Source organism: Pongo abelii, chromosome 21 (assembly GCF_028885655.2).
Source record: "Pongo abelii isolate AG06213 chromosome 21, NHGRI_mPonAbe1-v2.0_pri, whole genome shotgun sequence".
Lineage (NCBI taxonomy): Eukaryota > Metazoa > Chordata > Mammalia > Primates > Hominidae > Pongo > Pongo abelii.
The window spans coordinates 10,635,435-10,660,797 of NC_072006.2; the positions used below are offsets into that span (position 1 = coordinate 10,635,435).

The 25,363-nt window shown below is 35.2% G+C and overlaps 1 protein-coding gene across 9 annotated transcripts in view; it reads left to right on the forward strand.

Moving 5' to 3' along the window:
• Window positions 1–25,363, forward strand: part of MACROD2 (mono-ADP ribosylhydrolase 2) — a 2,107,194-nt gene that overhangs the window by 2,024,447 nt on the left and 57,384 nt on the right. For 6 of the 9 annotated variants that reach the window (XM_054542044.2, XM_024238817.3, XM_024238819.3 and 3 more), the window contains 3 exons: window positions 3,454–3,531; window positions 18,983–19,057; window positions 19,323–19,415. In XM_054542044.2, the coding sequence (XP_054398019.2) occupies window positions 3,454–3,531; window positions 18,983–19,057; window positions 19,323–19,415 (246 nt within the window). Of the gene's footprint in view, window positions 1–3,453; window positions 3,532–13,390; window positions 13,472–18,982; window positions 19,058–19,322; window positions 19,416–25,363 lie in introns of all 9 variants that reach the window. The other 3 variants (XM_054542042.2, XM_054542043.2, XM_054542045.2) reach the window with 1 other exon arrangement.

The window sequence follows — 25,363 nt, forward strand, 5'->3', positions numbered from 1 at the left end:
TTGAGTAAAATGCAAATCCAAGGTGCTGCAAGAGTTTAGTATATGCAACTACATTTTTCAGAGTAGTTTATAGAACTTACATGGAAATAATAAGTTATTTTAGTGACCATATACACTGGTGTCTTAGTCCAGGCTCCTACAACAATATACCATTAACTGGGTGGCTTATAAGCAACAGCAATTTATTTCTCATAGTTCTGGGGGCTGGGAAATCAAAGATCAAGGCACCAGCAGATTCGGTATCTGGTGAGAACTCACTTTCTGGTTCCTTCTAACTGTGTCCTCATATGGTGGAAAGGGTAAGGGGACTCTCTGGGACCTTTTTAAATCTTTTTATGAGGGTACTAATCTCATTCATGAAGGTTCCACCTTTATGATTTAATCACCTTCCTAAGGCCCCACCCCCTACTGCCATCACCTTAGCAGTTAGATTTTCAGCTTAGGAATTTTAGGGGGACACAAACATTCAGACCATGAATATATATATTTTCTTTCTCCATCATCATGAGTAAGGATTTCATGTACATATTCAATGCAGCTTTCACCACCCCCTAAGCAGAAAAGCTGCACTGCCACTTCAAACCTACAACTAAACATAATGTAATGAGATCCATGATTGAAAACATACAGAATCGAATCTAGGACTGCTAAAGGTTATGAGACTAGAAATTCAGAGAGCCCTATTAATAAAGTAACTTTGGTGGAAACCATCTTCCATAGGTACCTGCTTATTTGTGAATATTGTCATGAGGTTATATAGTACTTTTCCTCCTACTTTATTGACGTGTGTGGAGGTAGAACCATTTCTGGAGAAAAGTTTCACATACATGACAGTGAACTTGTGGGTTTGGTGGTGGGTCATGCTGATATGAAATCCTCGTCATCACATAAAGACATGTATATTTGTGTGCACACATGGAATATACTGCAACGGCATGTTTCTAAGATGCACATTCTTTCATATATTTTATTTCTAAAGTCAGGACATGTCTTAGAATTGATAACGTGTTATAGTTCATCTGGCAGCATTTTCTTCTAATACTACATAAAATAATAGTGCAAAGAACAACGGATAGTATCTTGGATGCAATGAAATGCATTATATAGAAACATATCAGAAGGTGCGTTAATAATGTTAAAGCAACTCCCCAAGAATATTGAAATTACAAAGATAATTTATCTTCTAAAGACACAGATTTTGGTGATAAAACAGATACAGTCTGGTGAGTAATTTTTCAAATGCTTTTCGCCCATCTTACGTGACTCATTAGATCATAAACTTGTGAACTCGATGTAAATCACCATTGAGGAGACATTTCTTATGTAATATTTGGTGCAGAATCATAGTGTTTATGTAACATTATGATTAACAACAGTGAATTATTGTTCAGTGTAAATGAATAAATTTTAACTAAATATAAAATCTTGGATAATTCTATAGCATTAATGTTGAGAGAAATTAATGTTGTACAAGACTAAATATCAAATAATATAACTTTTAATAAATAACTAAAACTAAAACACTTTCAAATTTAAAATTTAGCCTGATCTATATAATACCTTTTTAAATCATTGTATATTTTTAGTGTTAATGTGAGAAAAATATTCAAAAATTTTTTTTCAATTGACATCTTAGGTCCAAAATTAAAAGAGCATATTTTAATGGGAGCTGGTTTAAAACAATTTGACATAAGTTAGATAACAGTTTGGCAAATGTGTCTGTGCTCAGTTTTGCTTCCAAATTTGGACTTTTAGACTTATTGTCAGCCTCAGAAAGAAATAAGAAACAGTGCAGATAATTAAACATTTGCCTTGGGGGAATTATTTGCAGTTAATTAAAACCACACACTTCGGGTATATATTAATACTTGCTTCACTTGTTATTAAATTTGAATCATATGTTAACTACCCAGTTTTCTCACTTGTCCATCAAATGTTGCTTGTGGCAGGTTCAAGAAACAAACTTTCTCATAATATTCCAAACCATATTGTTTAAAGCTATCTCCTAATTTTGAGAGGAAATGAATGGAGAGAGACAGAGGGAGAAATGAAAAGGAAACAAACAAAGAATAGTTTATTTTAGACTCCATCTGATTCAGCTCTGTTGGGGAGTTAAAACTCAACCAAGAGACACAAATTCAGTAGAGAACACATTTGTAAGTACTCAAGGTGTTGCTGCACCACCCCCAGGTGTCTCCATGGCCACACGCTTACAAGATTAGCTTATGACTTTTAGATATCTTTGGATTGCTTTCCTTTCAGCAGCACGAAAAATATCTACTAGACTATAAGCTCCATGAGGGCAGAGATTTGGTGTTTTGTTTCCTGTTGGCTCCCCAACATCAAGTACAGTGTCTGACCAGGTGTGATGGCTCACACCTATAATCCCAGCACTTTGGGAGTATGAGGCAGGAGGATCTTTTGAGGACAGGAGTTCAAGACCAGTTTGGGCAAAATTACAAAATCCTGCCTATACAAAAAATTAGAAAACTAAGTGGGCATGGTGGCCTGTGCCTGTGGTCCTAGCCACTACAGAGGCCAGAACAGGAGGATCGCTTGAGCCCAGGAGTTTGAGGTTGCAGCGAGCTACGGTTGCAGCACTGCATCCAGCCTGGATAACAGAGCAAGACTCTGTCTAAAAAAAGTGTCTGGCATATACTTGGCCATTATTAAATGTTTGGAAAATGAATGAGAGACCTACTTGCTGTCTTCCTGTTGATCCATTCACAGGATCATTCCAATGCTTTTTTAAACAGCCTCCAGGGAGGCCTAAACATTTAGCAAGGAGCCCTTTGTAGTTTTGCTATAGCCCATAGTCACAGAATCCTTTTAGCCATGTTAAACATGGATATGTTTAACCATATCCTATAACAAAAAAAGATAAGTGTACAATGATTCCATGTTTAAATGTGCTAAGTGAGGGAGGGAATGACCTTGCAGAGACCAGAAGGTCTGCATTCCCTCTATGCTATTGTTCTACTGTTATGGTTCCCGAGGAAGATGAACTTAATTACCACTGGATTTCAAGGTTCTGTATCTGACTTTTTCAAGGACTCAAGACTCCCATATGTGAGCAACCACAGTAATGGAAGCGTTAAGAACATTGAAATTAGATAGTCCTTTAATCTTCTCTATTTTGCCTTCCTTTTATGTCCTTTCCCACAGTTCTAAGACTTTCCCTGGTGCAAAAAGCCTGCTTTTATTTTCTTATTTGTTGCAAAAAGATATCCCAGCTAGCTACATCTCTACCTTTGTAAGCTTTGAGCAGATATCTCACGTAGTATGGGGGAAAAAAAGCACCTATTTATTGGCAAACATATGTCTTTGAGTGGTTATTTTTAAAACTAATAAATTCTATTTTTCCTCAAACATAAATCTGTCATGTTAGTGCTGAAAGCTGCTCTATTTCCAAGTTAAAAATGCTGACCAAAGGTTTTGCTTGTTTGTTGTTAGATTCTGCAAAGGATGACAATATTACAAAAGGCAGTGAAGAGACAGATCATTCTGTGTGTGACCAAGATCATCCCGATGGTAAGTTGTGAAATCCTTTATTAGCTTTTCTTTTCTTCTGCTGGGAAAGAGAAAAAAAAAAAAAACAAAAAACCCACAGACTTGAATTTTTCTGGAAAAATATTGAATTCCAATAACACCTTATTAGCACTGAATACCAGTTGATCAGTAGCTGCCATCTTTAGATGACACTTTTGCTTTCCAGAATCCTCATCACTCATTACTTTTGTGCCAGGCTGGCTTCATTTATTTTGTTTATTGTTACTTGCCTGAATTATATAAGCACTGGGTTTGCAAACACTGAGATGAATGTGTTATAACAATGAGAATAAATATTTTCATTGAAAAACATGGAGAATAAATGCAGGGGATTAAATCCACATAGTCTTGGGATATCAAGAAGGGAGTACATAACAAACAGAAATGAAACAATCTTTAGAAAAATAACAGAAAAAAATTTCCTAATGTAAACCAGTTCTTCCACCCAAAACATGACAGTACACGTTGTATTTATAGGCAAAGGAAAAACTCAGAACAGACACCTGCATAGCTTCATGGAATTTCTGAAGATAAATGATAAAGAAAGGCTTTTTAAGCGTAGTCAAAATCAGGTAGTGATTAAAACCACCAGAGTCAGATTACCCTTAACCTTCTTCTTCCACAACCCTAAAAGCTAGAAGAAAATGGAGTCACAGTTTCCAGAGCTCAAAAGGGCGCAGTTTCCATAGTTAATGAAGTTATTATTTATACATGAAATCAGAGCAATATTTTCTCAGGAATACAAAGATTAAGAAAATATGCCACCCAGGTATCCTTTCTGAATAAACTAACAGAAGGCCTGAGCAAAAACAATAATATAGAAAGGAAGGCAAAACTCAAGACTGAGGAAGGCACATTCGAAAGGGACTATATGGTAATAGACTAATTAAATGTATGAAAATGTTGAAATAATTGTTCTATCAAATAATTTTGAAATAACACTTCATAATTAGGATGAAAATGTCTTACCTAAATATATGTCTTTAACTTTGAAATTTATAGTATGTGTTGTTTGAAAATGAGGAAAAAGACAGACTAGCTTTCAATAATGAAAGTCTAAATAATTTAGACCATTTCTCCTACTGAAGACAACTAGGCAAAAAATACATATATATTATAAACATATATATTATGCATATATATATACACATATACATATGGAGAGAGAGAGACTGTTTAAAGGCATCAGTGAGCTAATAAGATACTGAAGAACTGTAAAGCTGAGCTCTGGGAGGCAATGAATCTCCAGATATGTGAGCCCAGAATTTGAAGCTCTTTTTACCTTAGGGCATTTGCTGATTCTACAGAAGGTGTCTGGAGCTCCATTGCTGAAAAAGGCAATGACCCCTGATAAACTCTCTGTTTTGGGGTTGAAACCCCAAAGATATGTATCCTAGCAGGAAGAATGAACGAGCAGTAGATTGGCCGTGGACTGCTTCCCAGCTTCAAATCATCTCAATCCTCACATTAAGACCAGCCCAGATTGCTAGTCCCCTCAGGCATCTAAGAAAAGCAAATGTAAAATATTTACTAGGAGTGAAAAAGAGTGTTACAGGCTTCAAATCATTTATATAAATAATTTGCAAAATATAATGTCCAGCACACACATAAAAAATACCCCAAAAAATGGAGGAAAAAAGGTAACATGAAAAACAAAACAACAAGGCAAGAGAAGTAAGTTCAGATGAGCTGAAAATATTAGAGTTATAAACACGAAGTATTAGATAAATATGTTGAGTATGTATAAGGAGATAAAGATAAGATTGGAAATTTTAGCTGAGAACTAGAAATTCAAAACAAATTTTACAATGAAAGATTCTAGAAGTAAATGATGCTGTAACTGAAATTAAGAATTCAATGAATGAATTTATGATTGAACATCACATTAGACACAGCTGAAAGAAGAATTGTGAACTAGAAGTTAGGTCAGAATATACCCAAAATTACAAATAGTAGGGGAAGAAAGGATGGCAAACACTAAAGAAAGAGAAAAAGATATTAAGGATCTTATGACAAAGTCTATCACAAGTACAGTTGGAGTCCCAGAAAGGAAGGAGAGAGACAGTTGGGCAGAAGCAATAGTTGAAGAAATGTGGTGAGAAATTTCCCACACTGATGAAGGACATCATGTTCCAAAAGCCCTTTGAACTCTAAGCAAAATAAATATAAATAAATAAATAAATCCACAACCAGGCCCATCATAGTAAATAAATATAAATATTATAATATTTATATTTAATAATATAAATAAATATAATATAAATAATAATAAATATATAAATAAATAATATAAATAAATATAAATATTATAAATAATATAAATAAATAAATCCACAACAAGACCCATCATAGTAAAATTCCTGAAAACCAAAGATAAACAAAATATCTAAAAAGCTGTCTTCAAGCACTTGGACTGAGAGCTGACTTTTCAATATGTATAATGAAAATAAGAAGATAATACAACAAAATAGCTGTGAACCAAGAATTCTAAACCCAGGGGGAGAAGTATGTTTCAAGAATAAAGGTTAATTAAGGACATTTTGGACCAAAAAGAAAGGCACAGTTCACAGAATTCTCACCAGAGAATTCTGGTGTTCTGCAAGTAGAAAGCTATTAATCCCAGATAGAAGGCCAAAGATAAAGGAAGGAATTAAGAGCAAGGTAAATGGTAGTTATTGGATAAGTCTAGATAAATATTGATGGTATAAATCAATACTGACAATAATGTCTTGTGGAGTTAAGATATGCATAACATTAAAATATACCACAATAATGGCATTTGTTGGAATGAGGTAAATTAATTTTAAGTGTTCTAATGTTTTTCCATTAACATGAAGAGTAAAAGTACCAATTAATGTTGAAACTTTGTAAGTCTCAGTGGCCCCTGAGAGTCAGGAAATGAGGTGAGCCCTGTGATTGCCCAGCTGGCTGCCTGGAGAGTTTCCAGGCTGTGGTGCAGAGAGGAGGAACCCAGGGGGAGCCCAGCAAACTCTCCATGTTGAGGAGACAGAGGTGAGAGTCCTGGGAGGCCAAGGTAGCTAGCGTTTGCAAGGTAGCATTCTATAGAGAAGAGAGCTCCACAAAGGGAATGCTCAGAGGTCTACAGAAGGAACTCCTCAGTCTTCGACTGGGTAGGAACACTAGAAAAGATCTGAGAGAGTGATAACTGGAGCTTACATAGGGCTAGAAGAAGTGCCTGTTCCCACCAGCAAGACTGGAAAGCCTAAGCATTCATAAAGAACTCCAAAGGTTTTTGCCTTAGTAGTGGAGCAAAACAGGCAATAGATTAAATGCTCCTCATGTCCTCCCCGATAGAGCTTAAAAGTGAGACTTGAAAGGAACAGAATATTTCTGAGTAACTTAACTGCATTTTAGAATGAAGCTCAAAAATATTTATAAAAATTATAAATATATCTCATACCCAACAAAGTAAAATCAACAAAATTACCAGGCATGCAAAGAATTATTACAAGACAACTCTCCATGCATCTTTCATATTTCTGCATATTTTATGAGCAGAGGCACTGCTTGTATCTTTGAAAAGGATCATGTTTCTCTTCAAATTAAAGAGCATACATACTTATTGTGCATTTTAAAAGGTTCAGAGAATCTTGAGATTCTCTGATATGGTTTGGCTGTATCCCCACCCAAATCTCATCTTGAATTGTAGCTCCCATAATCCCCACGTGTTGTGGGAGGGACCATGTTGGAGGTAATTGAATCACAGGGGTGGGCTTTCACATGCTGTTCTCATGATAGTGAAAAAGTCTCATGGATCTCATCATTTTATAAAGGGGAGTTTCCCTGCACACACTCTCTTGCCTGCCACCATGTAAGACATGCAGTTGCACCTCCCTTGCCTTCTGCTATGATTATGAGGCCTCCCTAGCCATGTGGAACTGTGAGTCCATTAAACCTCTTTTTCTTTATAAATTACCCAGTCTTGGGTATTTCTTCATAGCAGCATGAAGATAGACTAATACATTCTCTAAGTTCAAGATTCCTCCCCTATGATATCACCCACTAAGTGTGCAGGAATCAGCTGGTCCACCTATGGCACCATGTGGGAATCAGGACTCAGAGAACAGACACTAATACTCTGGTTACTGTGATTTCTCTGAATAATAAACTGTCCTTTATCTTTGACCAAGAAGTCTTTGTCTTCTGTCAGCATCCATGGAATTGTGGCTCAAGCAGGGTAAAATCTCAGAGTCTTCATAGTTCTTGACAGGAAACAGGAAAGTATGATGCACAGGAAAAGAAAAGTCGATAAATGGAACTCAACCCATAAATGATGCAGATGATAGAATTAATATGAAAGGGCATTTTAAAAGTTGTTATAACTCTATTCCACATATTTACAAAATTAAAATTAGGACTGACCATGTTAATTCGAGACAAAGAAGTTATAGAAAGACCCAAATTGAATTTCAAGGAATTCAAAACACAGTGCCTGAATTAAAAATTATACTTGATGAGAACAGTGGCAGATTAGATACTATAGAAGAAAAGATTAATGAATTTGAAGATGAAGCAATAGAAGCTATCCAAATGAAAACATAGAATAAGTGACTGAGAGGAAAAAAAAGAGCATCCATGAGCTATGAGACATCTTAAAGGGTGGTTCTAATTACAATATACATGAATGTGAATCTCTGAGGGTCAATGTGGGAGGAAGGGACAGAAAAAATATTTGAAGTAAAAGTGATTAAAATGTTTCAATGTGATGGAATTATGAACCCACATATGCAAGAAGTTCTATGACCCCAAAGCATAAGAAACATAATGAAAATTACACCTAAGCACATCATAATCAATTTATTCGACACCAGCAATGAAGAGAAAAATCACAAAAACAAGCAAAGGAAAATGACAAGTTACATACAGAAGACAAAGATAAAGATAAATCAGGCCAGGCACAGTGGCTCACGCCTGTAATCTCAGCACTTTGGAAGGCTGAGTTGGGCAGATGACTTGAGGTCAGGAGTTCGAGACCAGCCTGGCCAACACGGTGAAACCCCGTCTCTACTAAAAATACAAAAATTAGCAAGGCATGGTGGTGGGCACCTGTAATCCCAGCTACTTGGGAGGCTGAGTCAGGAGAATCACTTGAATCCAGGAGGCAGAGGTTGCAATGAGCCTCCTGAGCTGAGACAGCACCATTGCACTCCAGCCTGAGCGACAGAGCAAGACTCTGTCAAAAAAGAAAAAAAAAAGATAAATAAAAGTTTCCAATGGAAACTGGAAACTACAATGACATGCAAAAACATGATGAATCTCACAAATGAAATATTAGAGAAGGTATGAAAGCATATATTGTTTATTATATAATCTTGAATATATCAAGTTCAAAAAGCAGGAAAAAAATTAACATTTAGAAAGGCTTGTTTAGGTGATAAAATGATAAAGAAGACCTAGGTACTGATCATTGTGACAGTCAGGGTTTTGATTAAACTTTGGTGATTGGAGAGGAGATACTGCCTGGGAGGGGGCCATGAGGGGGCTGCCTGGCTGGATGGTTATCATAAAAATATATAGTTTTTGTTTTTGTATTTGTATTTGGTTATTTGATTGAGATCTCTATATTTTGTCTGTGTTTCTATATATATGTTGCAATTTTATAAAATTGTCTAAAAGAGGAAGAAAGAAAAAGAGGAAATGAGGAAGGGAATGAAGAAAGGAGGAAAGAAAGGAAGCATCAATGGCAGAGGTTGTAAAACTAGATTATAGCTAGAAGAAGGAAGAGTTGCACATTAGCCTGACTCTGTAAATACCACTCAAAAACTAAAAATCCCACAGTGTTATGGATTCTGACAATATGTTACCTTTCAGAATATCTCTGAAAAATTGTACAATAATCACAAATAGAATTAAATAATAATAAAATTAAAAGAAGATACCTTACTTTCTAAATTTCCCAAAGAGATCACATGAGAGTATACTCAGCAATGCAAATAATAACAATAACTAGCAGTGTAACAAAAGCCTAATGTATCAAATAAGATGACAGAAACACAAGCAAATGGTTATAACAGTAAGTGTAATTAGGTTACTTTAATAAGTGTAAAAGCCACTCAGATTGACTTAAACTCAATAAAAAGGTAAAGCTTTAAAAGTATAAAGTTAGAAAAATGTATATTTGAGAAAGGAGCATCAAAAGAAAACATGAAGAACTACTTCTATTTGAACTAATCTATTTGGTTAGAAGTCTAGCAAAAAAATCTCCAGTGACAAAGAGTTGGTTATTTGATATTGATAACAATTTAAATTCCTGATGAAATATAATAGTGACAGGGCTTTATGTGTCAGATGATATGGCAAGATACAATACAAATAAAAACCTGTTGAAAATGCAATGAGGAGTTCCCAGATACAATATTATTAGTCAATGACAGAACAAATAGACTACGGATGACATGGAATGTTTGAAAAATGTGCTTAACAGGGTAGTCCTTGCTATAGGAATAGACAGGCTGATCAATGAAACAGATGAAAGAGTTTAGAAATAGACCCAAGTAGATCTGGGATTTCAGTACATATTCTGGCTGACATTTCAAAGACAGATGACTCAGTCAATGGCATTAAAACAACTAGTTGGCCATTTGGAAAAATAAACTGAATTCCAACCTCATTCCTTTCACCAACATAAATTCCAGAAGGAGCAGAGATGAAACATAAAAATGAAACTATAAAAATACTAGAGTAAAAGAACCAAAGGTTATTATTCAGCACTAAAAAGAAATGAGCTATCAAACCATGAAAAGACATGTAGGAAACTTAAATGCATATTACTAAGTGAAAAAAACCAATGTGAAAAGGCTGCATATTGTATGAATCCAATTATATGACATTCTGGAAAGGCAAAACCATAGACACAATGAAAAGATCAGTGGTGGCCAGGAGTTGTGGGGGTGGGGAAGGATGAATAGGAGGAGTACAGAGGATCTTTAGGGCATTGAAAATACTCTGTATAATGCAATAATGGTAGATACATTTCATTACACAGTGCCCAAACCCATAGAATGTACAGTTCCAAGAGTGAACCTAAATGTAAGTTATAGACTTCAGTAGGAGTTACATGGGATATCTCTGTACTGTCGTCTCAATTCTGCTGTAAACCTAAAACCACTCTACAAAAATAGTATTTTTAAAAAACAACAAAATAAAACAGGCTGCTTTTTTAACTGTGAGCACATACTTGCAGACACACGATGGTATGCATATGTTAAGAAATGCAGGCATACACATATCTGTAATGTGTGTGCATGTCAGTATATTGCATAAAAGAGGAAAATAGCAAAATTGTAATAGATAAATGTTGACATAATAAGTAAAGATTATAGTGAAATTAAAAATGAAAACTAGTGGGAAAATATTCTCACCTCAATGACAAAGAAAGAGCTAATTTTTTTATTTGAAAAAAAGTGTGTGTGAACCAATAAGAAAAAACATAAACAATCTAAGAGCAAAATGGACAAAAGCCTCCATTATAATTCACAAAAGAAGATATACAGTCATTATAAATATGAAGAGATGCCCTATCTCTTTATTATATAAAGAAATGCAAATAAAATATTATCTTCTCTTTTTGAACTAGATAAGATTAAGTGGAGTTGAAAATACACAAAATTAGTGGAAATAGGGTTTCCAAACATGCTCGCATAATATTAGTGGGAGACTGAAAGGCATAACCTCCTCATCAGCAATTTTGGGAAAACCTAATAAAAGGTAGAATGTTCATACTTTGGTGGAAAAATTATGCCTCAGAGATTTATCCTAAACTAACACCCACCCAGAGTATGGAGATATTTATTTACTGAAATGTTCATTGCAATAAAATGTTTAATGGCAAAAAAAAAAAAGTGTAAACACCTGAAAGCTCACCCATAACGTGGAATATTATGTATCTTTTAAAAATGAGATTTCCAAATTAATTGTAATGACAGAAGATGATGCTTACTAAAATATGAAATAAAAAAGCAGGACTCAAAGTGTAAATATGTTTTGATCCCAGGATATATTTACATATTTTTGCATATGTCTGCATCTATGTGTGTATACACACATACAAGAGAAGTATGACAACTCACAATATTAAAACTGGCTATCCCTTAGTTGCATTTTTATCCCTTATATGCATTTTTAGTGTATCCATAAGGAAATTGCATTTCTGTTGTAACTACAAGGCAAAAAATAATTTTTAAAAATAACTTACAATAACTTACAATAGGAAAGTAAGTTTTATCGGCTCTAAGAGAAAACCAAGGATGTCTAGAAGATAATCAAATTCACACTAATCTAGGCTTAACTTTTGTTCTTAATCTGGGATATTTTTAGAAATTTTTATAAAAAAGTGCAGTTTTGAATATTAGCAGCAATCAACTTTCAAGTTTAACAAAAAGACACAATTTACATGATTTCTTCAACACAAGCATCAAAGAAACAAAGTCTTTGTTCTTAAGAAAACTTGAGCATCTAATAATCTGCAAGCAATAAAATTATATTGTTGCTGCTATTGTTCAGAAACAGTCCGTTTACAAAGTGAGTTCAGGTTTATCCCCTAGAAATGCTTAATTCTAGACTGATGTCCCCAGACCAATTTTTATGCAAATTAATTAAAGCTAAAGCATTAGCTTGAGCCAAACTTAATTATCAAGGCTCCAAGAAACAATCATGTGATCTATTTCTAAAGAAAAGTGAATGGATTTTTGGATTATCTGTTCTAATGGTCCCCTCCCATAAGTATGGCTGATTGAGTTCACTGTATGAAAAATATATACATAAACTGTGGAATTCTTTGTGTTCTTTTGTTTCCTCAGCCAGGAGGGATTAGGGCAGAGGACAGTGGGGAGAATTCAACTAGTCTGAATGTGAAGAGGGAAACATAAAGCTTGCCCCCATGGGGCCAAGAAAGTAAGATGGAATGTGTAAGGTCTGCATGCACTGAGGAGAAAGGCAGATAGGCTGGAAGCCCAGGGAGGAATCATTAACACACAGCAGGCCTGGGTGCAGCGCAAGGCACTCAGGCATACCTTGTCTTTGCGCAATATGCCAAAGCCTGCCTCGTTTTCAAAGCTGGGCACCTTGTTTTGTTTATTCCCCCATTTTTAACTAACTTTATTTAAGAAAAATGAGAAAAAAATTATATTTCAAGTAAAGATTGTCAAAATATGTAAAGCACACAGGTGAAACAGATCAAGAGTAGAGACAGGTTTAGAGGGTAAGGAAGAGAAATATTCCAAGAGATATTTGAAATAGCACTTTATCCTCAAAGTGAAGGGTCAAGCCTTACAAGTCACAGAAATTCTCTGGTGTTCATCGACAGACTCAGGTTGCCACCTCCAGCAGGCCCACCTTTTCAGCAGCGCCCCAGGCTCTACTGAATGGTGACCTTCTCATTCTTGATTGAATTCCTCTGAAAATTTATCAAGTGGAGCACTGGGACCAGGGGACACACAGGAATACAGATTTTGGCCTCTTCCCCTCTCTGGATGCTCTACTCTTTCCCTTCATGATATAGACGAAGCCAGATCACAAATAGTGAGTTAAAGGTCCTTGCAATAACCTGGTGCGATGATTAGGTGCAATGGCCAGTTCCCTGTAGCAACAGTGATAGTGAATGAAGCTCACTCAATAAACAAACAGTGAAGGTTCCCTCTCAGTATCATCCACCCAATAAACAGACGTCAATGTGACTGGAAACTTCATCTGAAGACACAGCTATGAACCTAGGAGATTATCTCGTTCCACAGCCTTTTTTCTTTTCAATAGATGATGAAATTAAAGGCCAAAGAGGTTGTGATTTGCCTAAAACATCCAGTTATCTGTATTCCCATTCCAGGCTTCTCTGCAACAAATATAATGTGTGGAGTGCTTAGTAACATACAAGACTTTACCTTGTTGTTAAAGGATGCAAGAGAAAGTAAGTTATAGTCCTTAATAACTATTTACAGACCTTGATGAGTACTCTAATAGAGGTCCAATTAAATAGACATTGATTGATGACTTCTTATTAAATGGGTGCTGGGAAGGAAAATATGAATAAAACAAAATTTCTCTCTTAATCTGGGAAGAGAGACAAACACAGACACAACTACATCATGGTGTGATCAGGATAATAATAAATAGATGAATGAGCAAAATAACTCAACAAGCAAAAATATGAAAATGATTAATTCTGCCTAGTGATTCCAAGAATGCTATACAAAAACCTAAATTGCTAGTTTAGCTTTGAAAGATGAGGATAATTTTCCATATAGGAAAGGAAGGAAAAGGGTATTTCAGCCATTGGGAACATGTGCTAAGTACAAAGGCAAGAAATAAAGTAATATATTTAGAAAATGATGATTAAGTTGGTATATAGAGAGCACAGGGAAAGATAGGTGATCTGGCCAAAAGACAAAAAAGAGAGACATTAAGCAGAAACAAGAATTGCTTAAAAGTTTTATTTCTCAAGTGTTTCTAGAGTGCAAGTAGAGACTGAGAAAAAGTAATTAAATTTGGTTAGACACCTGACTTACACACACGTTTTAGCTAGAATTTTTTCTTCTAAGCTATCACTCAGTCGTTTTCCCTATTTTTTGAAATTGTTTCATTGTAATTATTAAATTATATAATATGCAATTGTTATAAAATTCAGGTTAGCAAAATAAAAATCCTATGAATTTAAATCCCAACAGCCACATTTGAGATACAACCTTTCAGTTTTTGCCCCTGATAATATAAATGTGTGTAAGGACACATGTCATGTGTATGTAGTTTAAAAAAGTGAAATTGCATTTTACCTTCTACAATCTTTTTAAACCTCATAATATGTCACTTAGTGGTTGCCTTGAGATTGATGAAATGTTGCTGCTTAGACTTCCTGTAATCCTTAGATTAGAAATTCATTGCTATTTTCTATTGTCTATATCTATCATCATTTCATGTTTCATTTTGCTCACTACATTTGTGAACTTGAGTTTGATATCTAAAACATTTATTTGTTTCTAAGTGTCTCCATCAATTTTCTATTCTTTCAATCTTCTCATTTCCTTACCTACCAATTCTTATATTTCAGGTAAATACAAAGACACTTTCTATAGTTTTTGTTTTTCTGAATATATCTTTTACAAAAGTATTTTCCCTCAGCATAATTATATTACATTTTAATTTTTAAGTACATTCTTTGTTTGCATAGTGGGAAATGGCTCTCCAAGCAAGACATTGCCAGGAGATTAATTGAAGATACTGCCTTTACTTTCTATAACAGAATCCTCTCCATGCAGTCATTCTGTGGTCTAAACTTATCTATAGCAGATCTGAAATACAAAACCCGTGGCCCTAGTTTTATCAGAAATGGGGTTGAAGTCCTCCCATCCCATTTCTTTAGGCTGATTTTATAAACTTGATTTTAGAATTTTACATGAATCCTTGTTAAATGTCCTGGTTTCATTTAATTTACTGAGAGTATTTCAGCCTTCATTTTGTTGTCTAATATAGTCTTTATTCCACACAGTTTCCCATAATCTAAAAATCTGCTCGAAGTGATTTTTTCCTCAAAAAGTGGAAATTGTTTTACATCTTAATAGAAAGAATTTTTTTTTTCACATATAATGCTTGGTTCCAGCAACTGTATGCTTTTTGAGGCCAAGCACTGTATCTATCTTACTTAAGATCTACTCCAGCACCGGGCATATTTACCATTGGTGGCACTCAATACATTGTAGAATGAATAACCAGTAGTACAGTCATCATCATTCTATATAGTATCCAAAGGCAATAAGGGTAGAAACTGGATTGAGGTGAAAGATTTTAAATTGCTTTCTGCTGCATATTTTGTGGCCCATAGTAGCATGACATAATCTAAAGAATAAAGGATGCAGACGGAATCCTTATACATTTCTGGGAGAAGTGTAAAATGGAACAAATTCTTTAGAACACTGTTTTGCAGGATCTAGTAAAGCTAAACATATATATTCTCTATTATATAACCTACTTGTTCTCTGTCACTTGGTTTGTACCCAAGGAATATGAGTCCATTAAAATATGTCTGCCAAAAGAAACATTCAAGAATGTTTTTAGCAGTGTTATTCATGACAGCCCCAAATTGAAAACAATTCAACACTCATATGACATAGTATATTCAGACAGTAGAATAGTATATATCAATGAAAAAGAATGAACAATTGATGCACACTGCGACTGATTAATTTCACAGACAACAGTTATAAAAAAACTAAGATACAAAAGAGCATATGCTGCATGTTACATTTAAATTAATTTCAAAAACACACAACACTGTTACCTGGTGGGCATATGAACAGGAAGAGGCCACTGGTATGAGAATTGTTTTTGATCTGGATGGTAGTTAGGAAAATTCATGTGTATATATCTAAAGAGTCATAAAGATATACACTTAAGGTTTGTACATTTTACTATATGCAAGTAGATCTCAATTTTAAAAGCTAAAAAGCAAAATAAAGACATTTCCAGGCAAAACAAAAAGAAAAGAGGGATTGTAGTCAGGTAGAGCTAGCTATGATTCTTGAAAGCATAACTGAGATCACAGCACTTACTTTCCAGAGGTAATGTGATGATTAGATATTACGTGTGAAGTATCTAGGGACAGTCTGGCATTTTTTATGGGATCAATAATTTGCAGATTCACTTACATCTTCTAGGCCAGTGCTTCTCAAGATTTAACTTGCATACAAATCACACGGACATCTTGTTATACAATGCAGGCTCTGATTCTGTATGTCTGTGATGAGGCCTGAAATTCTGCATTTTTGAAAAGCTCCCAGGTAATTCCAGTGTTGACCATACTTTTGTTAGGGACAAGCTGCCCCAGGACCACCCCCCTCCCCCAAAACAATGCAGCTGACCTTTACTCCAAATACTCTGCAGCTGCATTCCTGGACCCTTATCTAGGCACTACAGCAAGGTCACCAGACTTGCTTACAGCCCTCCGGGTGGCATGGGGGAGGTCATGAGAAACGTGGATAAACCTAAGTTACACCCTCTTGTAAATTCCTGTTGTAAGGAATTTACACCCTATTGTAAGCTGGTCATGAGATGATATGTGGTAAAGTTAACTGGCAAAAAACCCCAGGGTCTCTCTCCACCATATAAACCCCTCATTTTGTAAGCTCAGGGCTGCCTCCTCTGACTGTGGTGGAACAGCCCCGCAGGCTAATAAACTTAACTCACCTGACCTTGGGTCTCTCTTTCTCTCTCACTCTCATCCTTTCTCTCAGCTAACCTTACAACTTTGAGTGGCAATGGGGAAGAATGAGGATGAATGGGTTTTTTCAAAAGTGGAAAGGTCTTGATCAAGTTCAAATTTTAAAAGGCCTTTCTGCTATCAAATCACAAAATAGAATATAGGAGAAGAAAATGAAAGATCCAAGAGACAGATGATATATCCCTAAATGAGGAAAGAAGGCAGGAGACTAGAAAGTGGGAAAATCGAAATATTTTGCAGAACCATAAAGATGGCATTTCATTAAACTTCAGGAGTGATGGAAGAAGATCATCAAAAACAGCTTGAGGTTTTTATATTCAATGATCAAATAGATAAACATGCTTTAGTTTTAATTATTTTATTGGATCCTTTTGATTAAAATTGAGCTCAGGAAGAGTGGATATCACACAAAAAACCTAATTTTTCCCTTATCCAGGTCATGCTAGCAGAGAATGAATCAAGGGGAAGTAGTATCATGGGCAGTTTAAAAATAATTGTATCAAAGAGGAAACTGTAAGATGAGGGGTTATATAAGTCAGCTTTGTTGCAGTAACAAATAACCCCAAAAGTCTCACTGGGGGCTCAACAACAAAGGCTGGTTGTGTCTCTACTTAGCCCTGCTTGGCTGTGTTCCACATGCTTTCTGTTCAGGATCTAGATGAAGGAACATGGTTTATTAGGAGCAAAAGAGCTACAGGCAACATACAATGGATCTTAAGGCTTCTGCTTGGTTGCGGTACACATGATGTCTGTTCCAGTGCCGTTTCTAAACAAGTCACATGAACAGGCCTGTGTCAACGTGGGGGAACATACACTTGTCCCACAAGGGCAGCTGCATGTCACATTGTCACAGACAGGGAAATATAATCCTCTTTTAGGAAGAAGTAGAGACAAGTTGAAACCATAATGCCACCACAGGGATGGACTCAGGCAAAGAGTCCAAGCTCCTCTGAATCTGCTTCGCACCTATAACCCCCTAGCTCTAGAATGTTTTTTAAAAAATTCCATAGTTAAGTATCCTCAGCATAAAATCTTTCATTAGCCCGAGGCAAAATGGACAGATTTCAATTTCCTCTCTTAATGAGCACTTAAATGTTTTAAATGCTACAGGGGAGGGTAGGAGGAGAAGCCAAGGGGTGTGGAAGAAAAACCATTACTAGATAATCAACCTAAGAGTAATCAAGAGTTGGCTGAATTCTCTCCTGACCTTTGCTGTATTTAGTATGTGTCGTAAGAGAATGGTTGAGCTGTAGCAGGACGAGCCACAGACAAAACTTCTTAGACACCGAGTTGTAGAAGGAAGGGCTTTATTCAGCTGGGAGCATCAACAAGCTACTGCCTTAAAATCTGAGCTCCCTGAATGCACAATTTCTGTCCCTTTTAAGGGCTCACAACACTAAAGATTTCACATGAAAGGGTCATGATTGATTTGAGCAAGCAGGGGGTACGTGACAGGGGCCGCATGCACCGGTGGTCAGAGTGAAACAGAACAGGGCAGGGAGTTTCACAATGTTCTTCTATAGAATGTCTGGAATCTATGAATAACATCGGTTTCTAAGTTATGAGTTGATTTTTAACTACTGGGTTTAGGCCAGGCAGGCCTAGGCCTGGTTTTGGGCCTGATGCCAGGCTGCCTGTCTTTGGTTTTACTTCCTTGTTTTTCTCTTAAAACAGGTACTGAGTATAAAACAATACAAAGCAATATGAGAGGGTCTCTCTCTTCCCTCAGAGCTGTTATCCCCCCAGTTCCCCTGTGCCCACATTACTCAAGTTTTTTATGCTCTGTTGATGGAAAAATGAAAGTGCAAGTAGTGTTTTCGTTTTCTAGGACTCCTCACTATGGGAAATATTTGTATCTTAAAAGGAAATTAAATGTAGTTAACCCATATAGCCCAGAAATTATTGTAAAATTTGAAAATTTCTAGGTTGTGTCCTCTATCCATATCCTGTGCATTCATAAGCTAAATAAGTAATCCAATTTCACATCAGTTTCCAAAAAAAAAGATTTTTTCCTAAATTATCAGGATATTTCTCAGAAAATAGTTGATTTAAATCTGATGATTAGAAAAATTGTATCTTTGCCCTTTGGTTTCAAAACTGTTCTCTATCTCTCCATGCATGATTAAAGCATGGTTTCTGAAGGTCAGGGATAAAGCTACGGTCATGCATATCACATTTCTTTTCTTTTTCAATCACTGTTTTGAACAGGACAAGAGAATGACTCAATGAAGAATGAAATAAAAATTGAAACAGAATCCCAGAGCTCATATATGGAAACAGAAGGTACTGAAACCAAAATATATTTGTATCAGAGAATGAGATGAAACTGTGAACCATGACTTCTATATATACCTGTGTGTGTACGTGGTATGTGTGTGTGTTTTAGTCAATGATTACTGGAGGATAGCAATGGTGTTCAACTTGGTGTACCTATTGAAACTTGAAGGGGGAAAAAAAGAACTCTAACTTTCTATGCCATAGTCACAGTATTCTCTCAATGATTCCAACTCAAACAACCCTGAGTGTCCGTCTGTCTCATTCTATTTAGAACTTTCATCAAACCAAGAAGATGCCGTGATTGTGGAGCAACCAGAAGTGATTCCATTAACAGATGACCAAGAAGAAAAAGAAAGTGAAAAAGGTAGGACTGCTCTTAAATTAACCCATCAAGAATGGAGAGTTTCTTTGGATTCCTGCCTAGAATTCAACCATCAAAGTTATTCTCATGCAATTACAGTTTGTAAAGGGGGAAAATGAACATTTCCTTAACCTCAAATCTCCATTTGAAAGTAGAATAAAATCTAGAAGTAGCAAAAGAAAATACTCGGAAGACTTACAGCAATTGCATATAGCATAAAGATGTTTTTGTTATTCATTTAGATTCAATTTAAATTTTTAAAATTACAGTATTGATTGAGAAAGCCTATAAGAAATCAAAATTATGGACTAGAGGGATAAAGTTCATACAAAATCTGAAATGGCTTTAAAGCAAATAGACTGACCTTTTGATATTGATTTCATCTGTCTTCCTTAGTATAGTAGTGATGAAAGAAACAATTTATGTAAAATATGCATGTTATATGAACCTAAATTGCAATCTTGCTTGCTAATATTAGGATGCAATCATATTGAATACTGTTTTTAAAAAAAAGTAAGCATTATAATGATTTCTGAAAACTCAAGAGGAATGAACACTCCTTAAATATTAAAGCAGCATTCAGGGCAAGAAGCCAATGTATTGGAGTGAAGAAAGAAATATTTTTAAAAATGTGTTTTAAAAAACTATTCTGATTAATTTAGTGTTAATTGAAGAACTTAAACAATTCAATTTTTAAATATAAAGCAATCTCTTAAAAGAAGCTAATAAAATAATTTTTGTTACAGTATATCATGAATCATACTGCTCTTAAATAAATATGTATTTTCAAAGCAGTTGCAGAGTAATAACTTGACAGGCCTTGTTTATAGAACACAGTGATCAATTTTGTTTCCAAATTAAAACTCAGACATGATCTCAATTGTAAAATCAGGTCAATAGCAACTACAGCTTCCAAATTATGAACTCTTCTTGGCAGGGGCATTGACACAGTTTAATTGCTAAACCATGTTAGAGATTTTGACACTTTTAAAATGTTGACTGCATTTACAGTACAATATTCTTCCATGTCTATGCCTCTAATAAGCTTTTCTCTATTGCAAATCCTAGTTCAGACTCACAACTCCACATTCCTGTCAAGTCAAATAAAGGGCATATTCAAAGTTATTTCATGTCTAATATTGATAACTGAGAATTGATACAACCCTTACTCAGAATCAGATATATGGTATTGCTCTCTTCAATTGTAGTTTAAAAATGTAAAATAGACAATGCTGTGCATGTTAGCTTAATTTCTCTGTAGCAGAAATTGTTTGCTCTGTTTATTGCATTTCAAGAAATGCAAATGGTAAAGAGGAACATCAAACAGCTGTACGTTTTCCTCTTTTGACTTGACCTATAAGAAAAAAGCTGGCATTCAGCACATTGACATGTTTCCCTTCTCCCAGAGCCTTCCCAAGCATCGAACACTACTCTGATGACTGAAGAATTAAATACCCACCTTTCCTCTCTTCCTTGTAAATATGCCAATCTTTTTCTGATAATGGTGGAATAGCATGTGGGAAAAAAGCAAGGTGAAATTCTGCTACTTGCTTTTAGCAACTATGAGGTTGAATTTCTTTATTAAAATTTGACTTTTCACTGTAAGATGACTAATGCTGGTAGTCTTGAATTAACCACATTTTCTCTTCCCATCTTTATCATAGATATTTCACTTGGCCCTGCATTGAATATTTCTGGTGTTTAAATTTGAAATAATTTTAAATGCATCACATTTGTCATCTTATACTTTGCATCAAAGTAAGAGTAAAAAGCTATTTTATTCCCTATGTGAAAAGTACTCATAGGAAAAGGAGGCAATGTAGATTCATGGTGCTCTGCAGTAGCTCTGCCCCACCATTGACAAGCTGGGTGACTTTGGACAAGTTACTTAACCTATCTGCTTCAGGTTCTTCATCTGTAAGATGATGATGGCAAAAGTACCTGTCACATATAGTTAGGGTGAAAATTTAATAAGTAAAATGTGCAAAGCAATTAAAACAATGTGTGGCACATAGAATGCACTCCATAAGTATTTAGTATTTATCATAATTTGGTAAATTGATGACAAAGTCAAGAAAATTCACATGTGATTCCCCCAAGTCCATTCATCATCCTTCTTCACTACTTTGAATCTGTAGAAAGTCACATATTCTACATTATCCTTCAACAACAACAATTGGTTCTATCCATTTGGTTGGCAGCACCATCTCAGGCCGGCAGTTTTGATATGCTCTAAACTCTTTACATTGCTGCATATTTTATTCTAAAGAGATAAAACAACTAATAGAAGGAAGCCAGGTGGAAGGCATTTCTCTCCATTCATAAACACTTTCTTGTTTGTCAATATCTCAATCTTCCATTTGAGAAATAAATACAACCATAACTTCTATTTTTTAAAAAAAGAAACCGTTGAGCTGTTGATAGATCCACAAAAGAAAAGTAGTAAATAAATTCAAAGTAGCAATTTTTTTTACTTTCTTTTTATTTAGTTATTAAAAAGTCTTGTTTGAAAACATTTCGAGGCTATAGCTCCAGATTTTGTATTCACAAAATAGTGTCTTAATGGAAAGTTTTACATATGTATTAAGAATTATCTGTAAACAAAACAAATGAGTATTTTATTACATTTGTAAAGATATTCTTTATAGCTTTAGAAGTATTCGTTCTCTTTTATTTTAAGACTCCTTTTAAGGAGGCAGAAAGTGATTCCTTTAAAAAAAAAAAAAATCCAGACCAGGAAAAATATATAACCTTTTTCTCTCTTTTTGTATCATTTTATAACATTAGAAAATGTAGATAATCTTCAGGATACATCTTCTATGGCTCCCAGATGTATGGGCACAGATGTTGCAACATTAAGTTTTGAAGTTAGTTCTACTGAAATATGGATTTTGAAAAGAAGGAAAAATATTCAGCAGAAGTTCATGCTGATAAAATTACACAATAGCACAGTGGACATGTCCCTGGGAGACCTGAAATACAAAAATTTCAACAGGCAGAAAGTGAGGTTTCACATATGGCAGCTTTTCTGATATAGCCACATTGCCTCTTCCTAAATGAGCCCAGTTTTATGATTTCCCAGCAGGACCTGCAACACATATGAAATCCAGTCGAATAACGTCATTTAGGTTAATAACCAAATAGGAAAGTAATATTATAGAAGATCTCCTCTGAACAGGATCTCATGTTTTAGTATAAAATATAAAGTCAGCATTAAAACATCTTTCTTACATTTGTTATTTAGGCAAATTTAGAAATATTTGACATAAAATCTTAACTATATCAACATTGAGTTATTATTTCACAAAATTTTCATATATGTTTTATTATGATATATATTAGATTTTTTTTTCTCTAAGTGTTACACAGAATGAATACATTTGGTCCCAATAATTTTTTATATCAATTAATAAGTGTAGTGTGGAATAGTAATCCTTTGTCTGTTTACCTAAGATTGAGCAAAATGTTGACAGAGACTTAAAGTATATTATGGTTTAATGTTTTCTTAGAAAAAGATGCATATGGGCAGGCGTGCAAGTAAAGAGTTAAGTGCAAGCCAGTAACAAGTGTAAAGTATCATGCTCTTAGGTTCATGTTTTGAACCAAGCATGGTCTGACCAGCATGACCTTGAGACATAGTGTACAGACAGCCATGGCTTCTAGCCCTGCCTGTGTGATTCCTGGCAATCCTTAAACTTCGAAGAATCCCAGTCTCTAGGGTAATAATGAGGCGCATGAACTCAAAATTGCAGTTATAAGGTTCTCCAGTTTTATAAATTTTCTTAGAAGGCCAACTCTGAAGAACCACATTCTTGGTGAAATAAGAGCAATGGCATGGGAGCCAATGGTCAGCCATGCTGAAAGCTGAAATCATAGGTTTTCCTCAGTTTTAGTTATTGTACCCTATTGATAAAAATATAGAGGTGCCCTAGGCCCGGCAAAAAAATCAGCCAAATATATTAGGACTTGCCAATGATTGGACAGCTAATTATTCCCTAAAGATACTTTAAATGGGGAGGGGAATGCCTTTTAGCTCAAGGTGGGTTTACACAGAAACTCTGCTCAGAACCAAGCTGGATTTCCATCACCATCTTTCTTAGTCCATGTGGGAAACATCTTTTTTTGCAACTCCTCTGGCTATGATTTCATCTTTTAGTGAACACATAGCAAGTGAGCGACTTTCTCGTCTGCTTCTACCAATCAAATCCATTAGAGGTTTATCTCATCTACAAAGCACCCCTGTATAGCCCTTGGTGTTTTCCATTTCTCATAGGATTCTTACATCACTGGCAGAGCCCTTTCTTCTCTCCTTGAAAAGCAGACCTTGCACTAGCAGTGTTGCCATACACAGAATACCTGTGTATTACACAATAGCACAGTAGACATGTCCCTGGGAATAGAATACCTAACACTTGGGCCATCATATACAGGCTGTGTTCTTGGCTGTAAAGAATCATTGCTCAGGCATATTTTTGATTCATGCTAAATACTATATACACTTGCATGTTGAGTAGCAAACTTACTGGAACATTCTACTTTCATAAAGTCTTTGTATCTCTTTTCAAATGAAGTCAAGTTTAGTAATACTATATTATTCATATTGGCAGCACCATTATTTAGTTTTCTAGGGCAGTTTTACCGTTTGTTTTCTTCTTTTTTAATAATATTTTGAATCTGAAATTCAACAACCAAAATTATGTTTTAGGATATCAGTTAAATTAAAAATGCTGGTCTCTGTTTGGGTTTTATGAATATTTTAGTGTCTACTGAAATTCCTCATATTGGTTAAGTACCTTGAACATAAAAATTATAAAGTTTTAAGCTAAATTGTTTAGGTTTTCTACATGTCTCTATGTATGCAATGTAAACATATAGAACCAGTTCATTCAAATTATGCTGCATAACTGACCTATAATTTTAAAGTTAAAAAACATAGAAGAATAAAAGGTATATTCACTGCACTTTGTCTTGCACTTTGATTTCTTACTACAATAATGATGTTGGTGTGGATAGCGTATATGCATGTGTACATGTGTAAAGTTAGATTATACATGTATAAAGTTCACATGTATCTACCCAGTAAGAAAGTTATGCAGGCCTCTTGAGTTTGTTCAAATCTTCTAGCTTGCTGCAATCATCTTGTCTTTAAAGATTTAGAAAAAAATTGCCCTGAACCTCCATTTTTCATGTTAGGAGAAATCTATGATCCCTTCCAATATCTCTGAGAATTCTTTGGTGTCAGGTGTATTTCTTCTAATCTCAGGCTCCAAGCTCCTGCCTCTGGTGACTTCTCACTTCAGCCTTTGCCTTTCCTTTCTATCGTAAGCTGTCTCTAGTTCTCACTATGGCTCCCACTCAGACCCCACTACCACCTCTCATCCCTTCACTCCGTGCAGTACCACAAACTCAAGGATGTGTGTAGGTTTAAGTGAATGTTAGGGTCAATACTTGTAATTAACTTGTGCATGCCCATCTGGGGAATTTTAAGAGACCATCTCTTCTAAGTCTCCAGCATCCAGCTACATCCTGTATCACCCTTTGTCTTCTTTGATTTCTTGCGCTTCCTAACACTCCAGTTTCATTTACAGTTTAACTTTGTATCATGCCTATGTCCTTCTGGTCTTGCCCTGAGGTGTATGATTCTACAAACATGTGGCTTATCAAACCACATGGCTTATCAAAGTAATTTGCAGAAACAAAAGATCACTCGCATAAGTGGAATTCTGTCTTTAAATGTTGAACTTTTTACTCCTCTCTGCCGAATTAGAGTTCTACAACTCTCTGTGCATAAAGTACCTGAATTTTTTTCACAACTAATAAAAAGATTAACGTGTACTTGCATCTAAACATAATATTGTTTTACATATATTATCCTGAAATACTTCAGAAAATTAACCTTCTCTAAAGATAGTGAGTATAATTATTAACATTTGTTCCTTATATTTAACTTC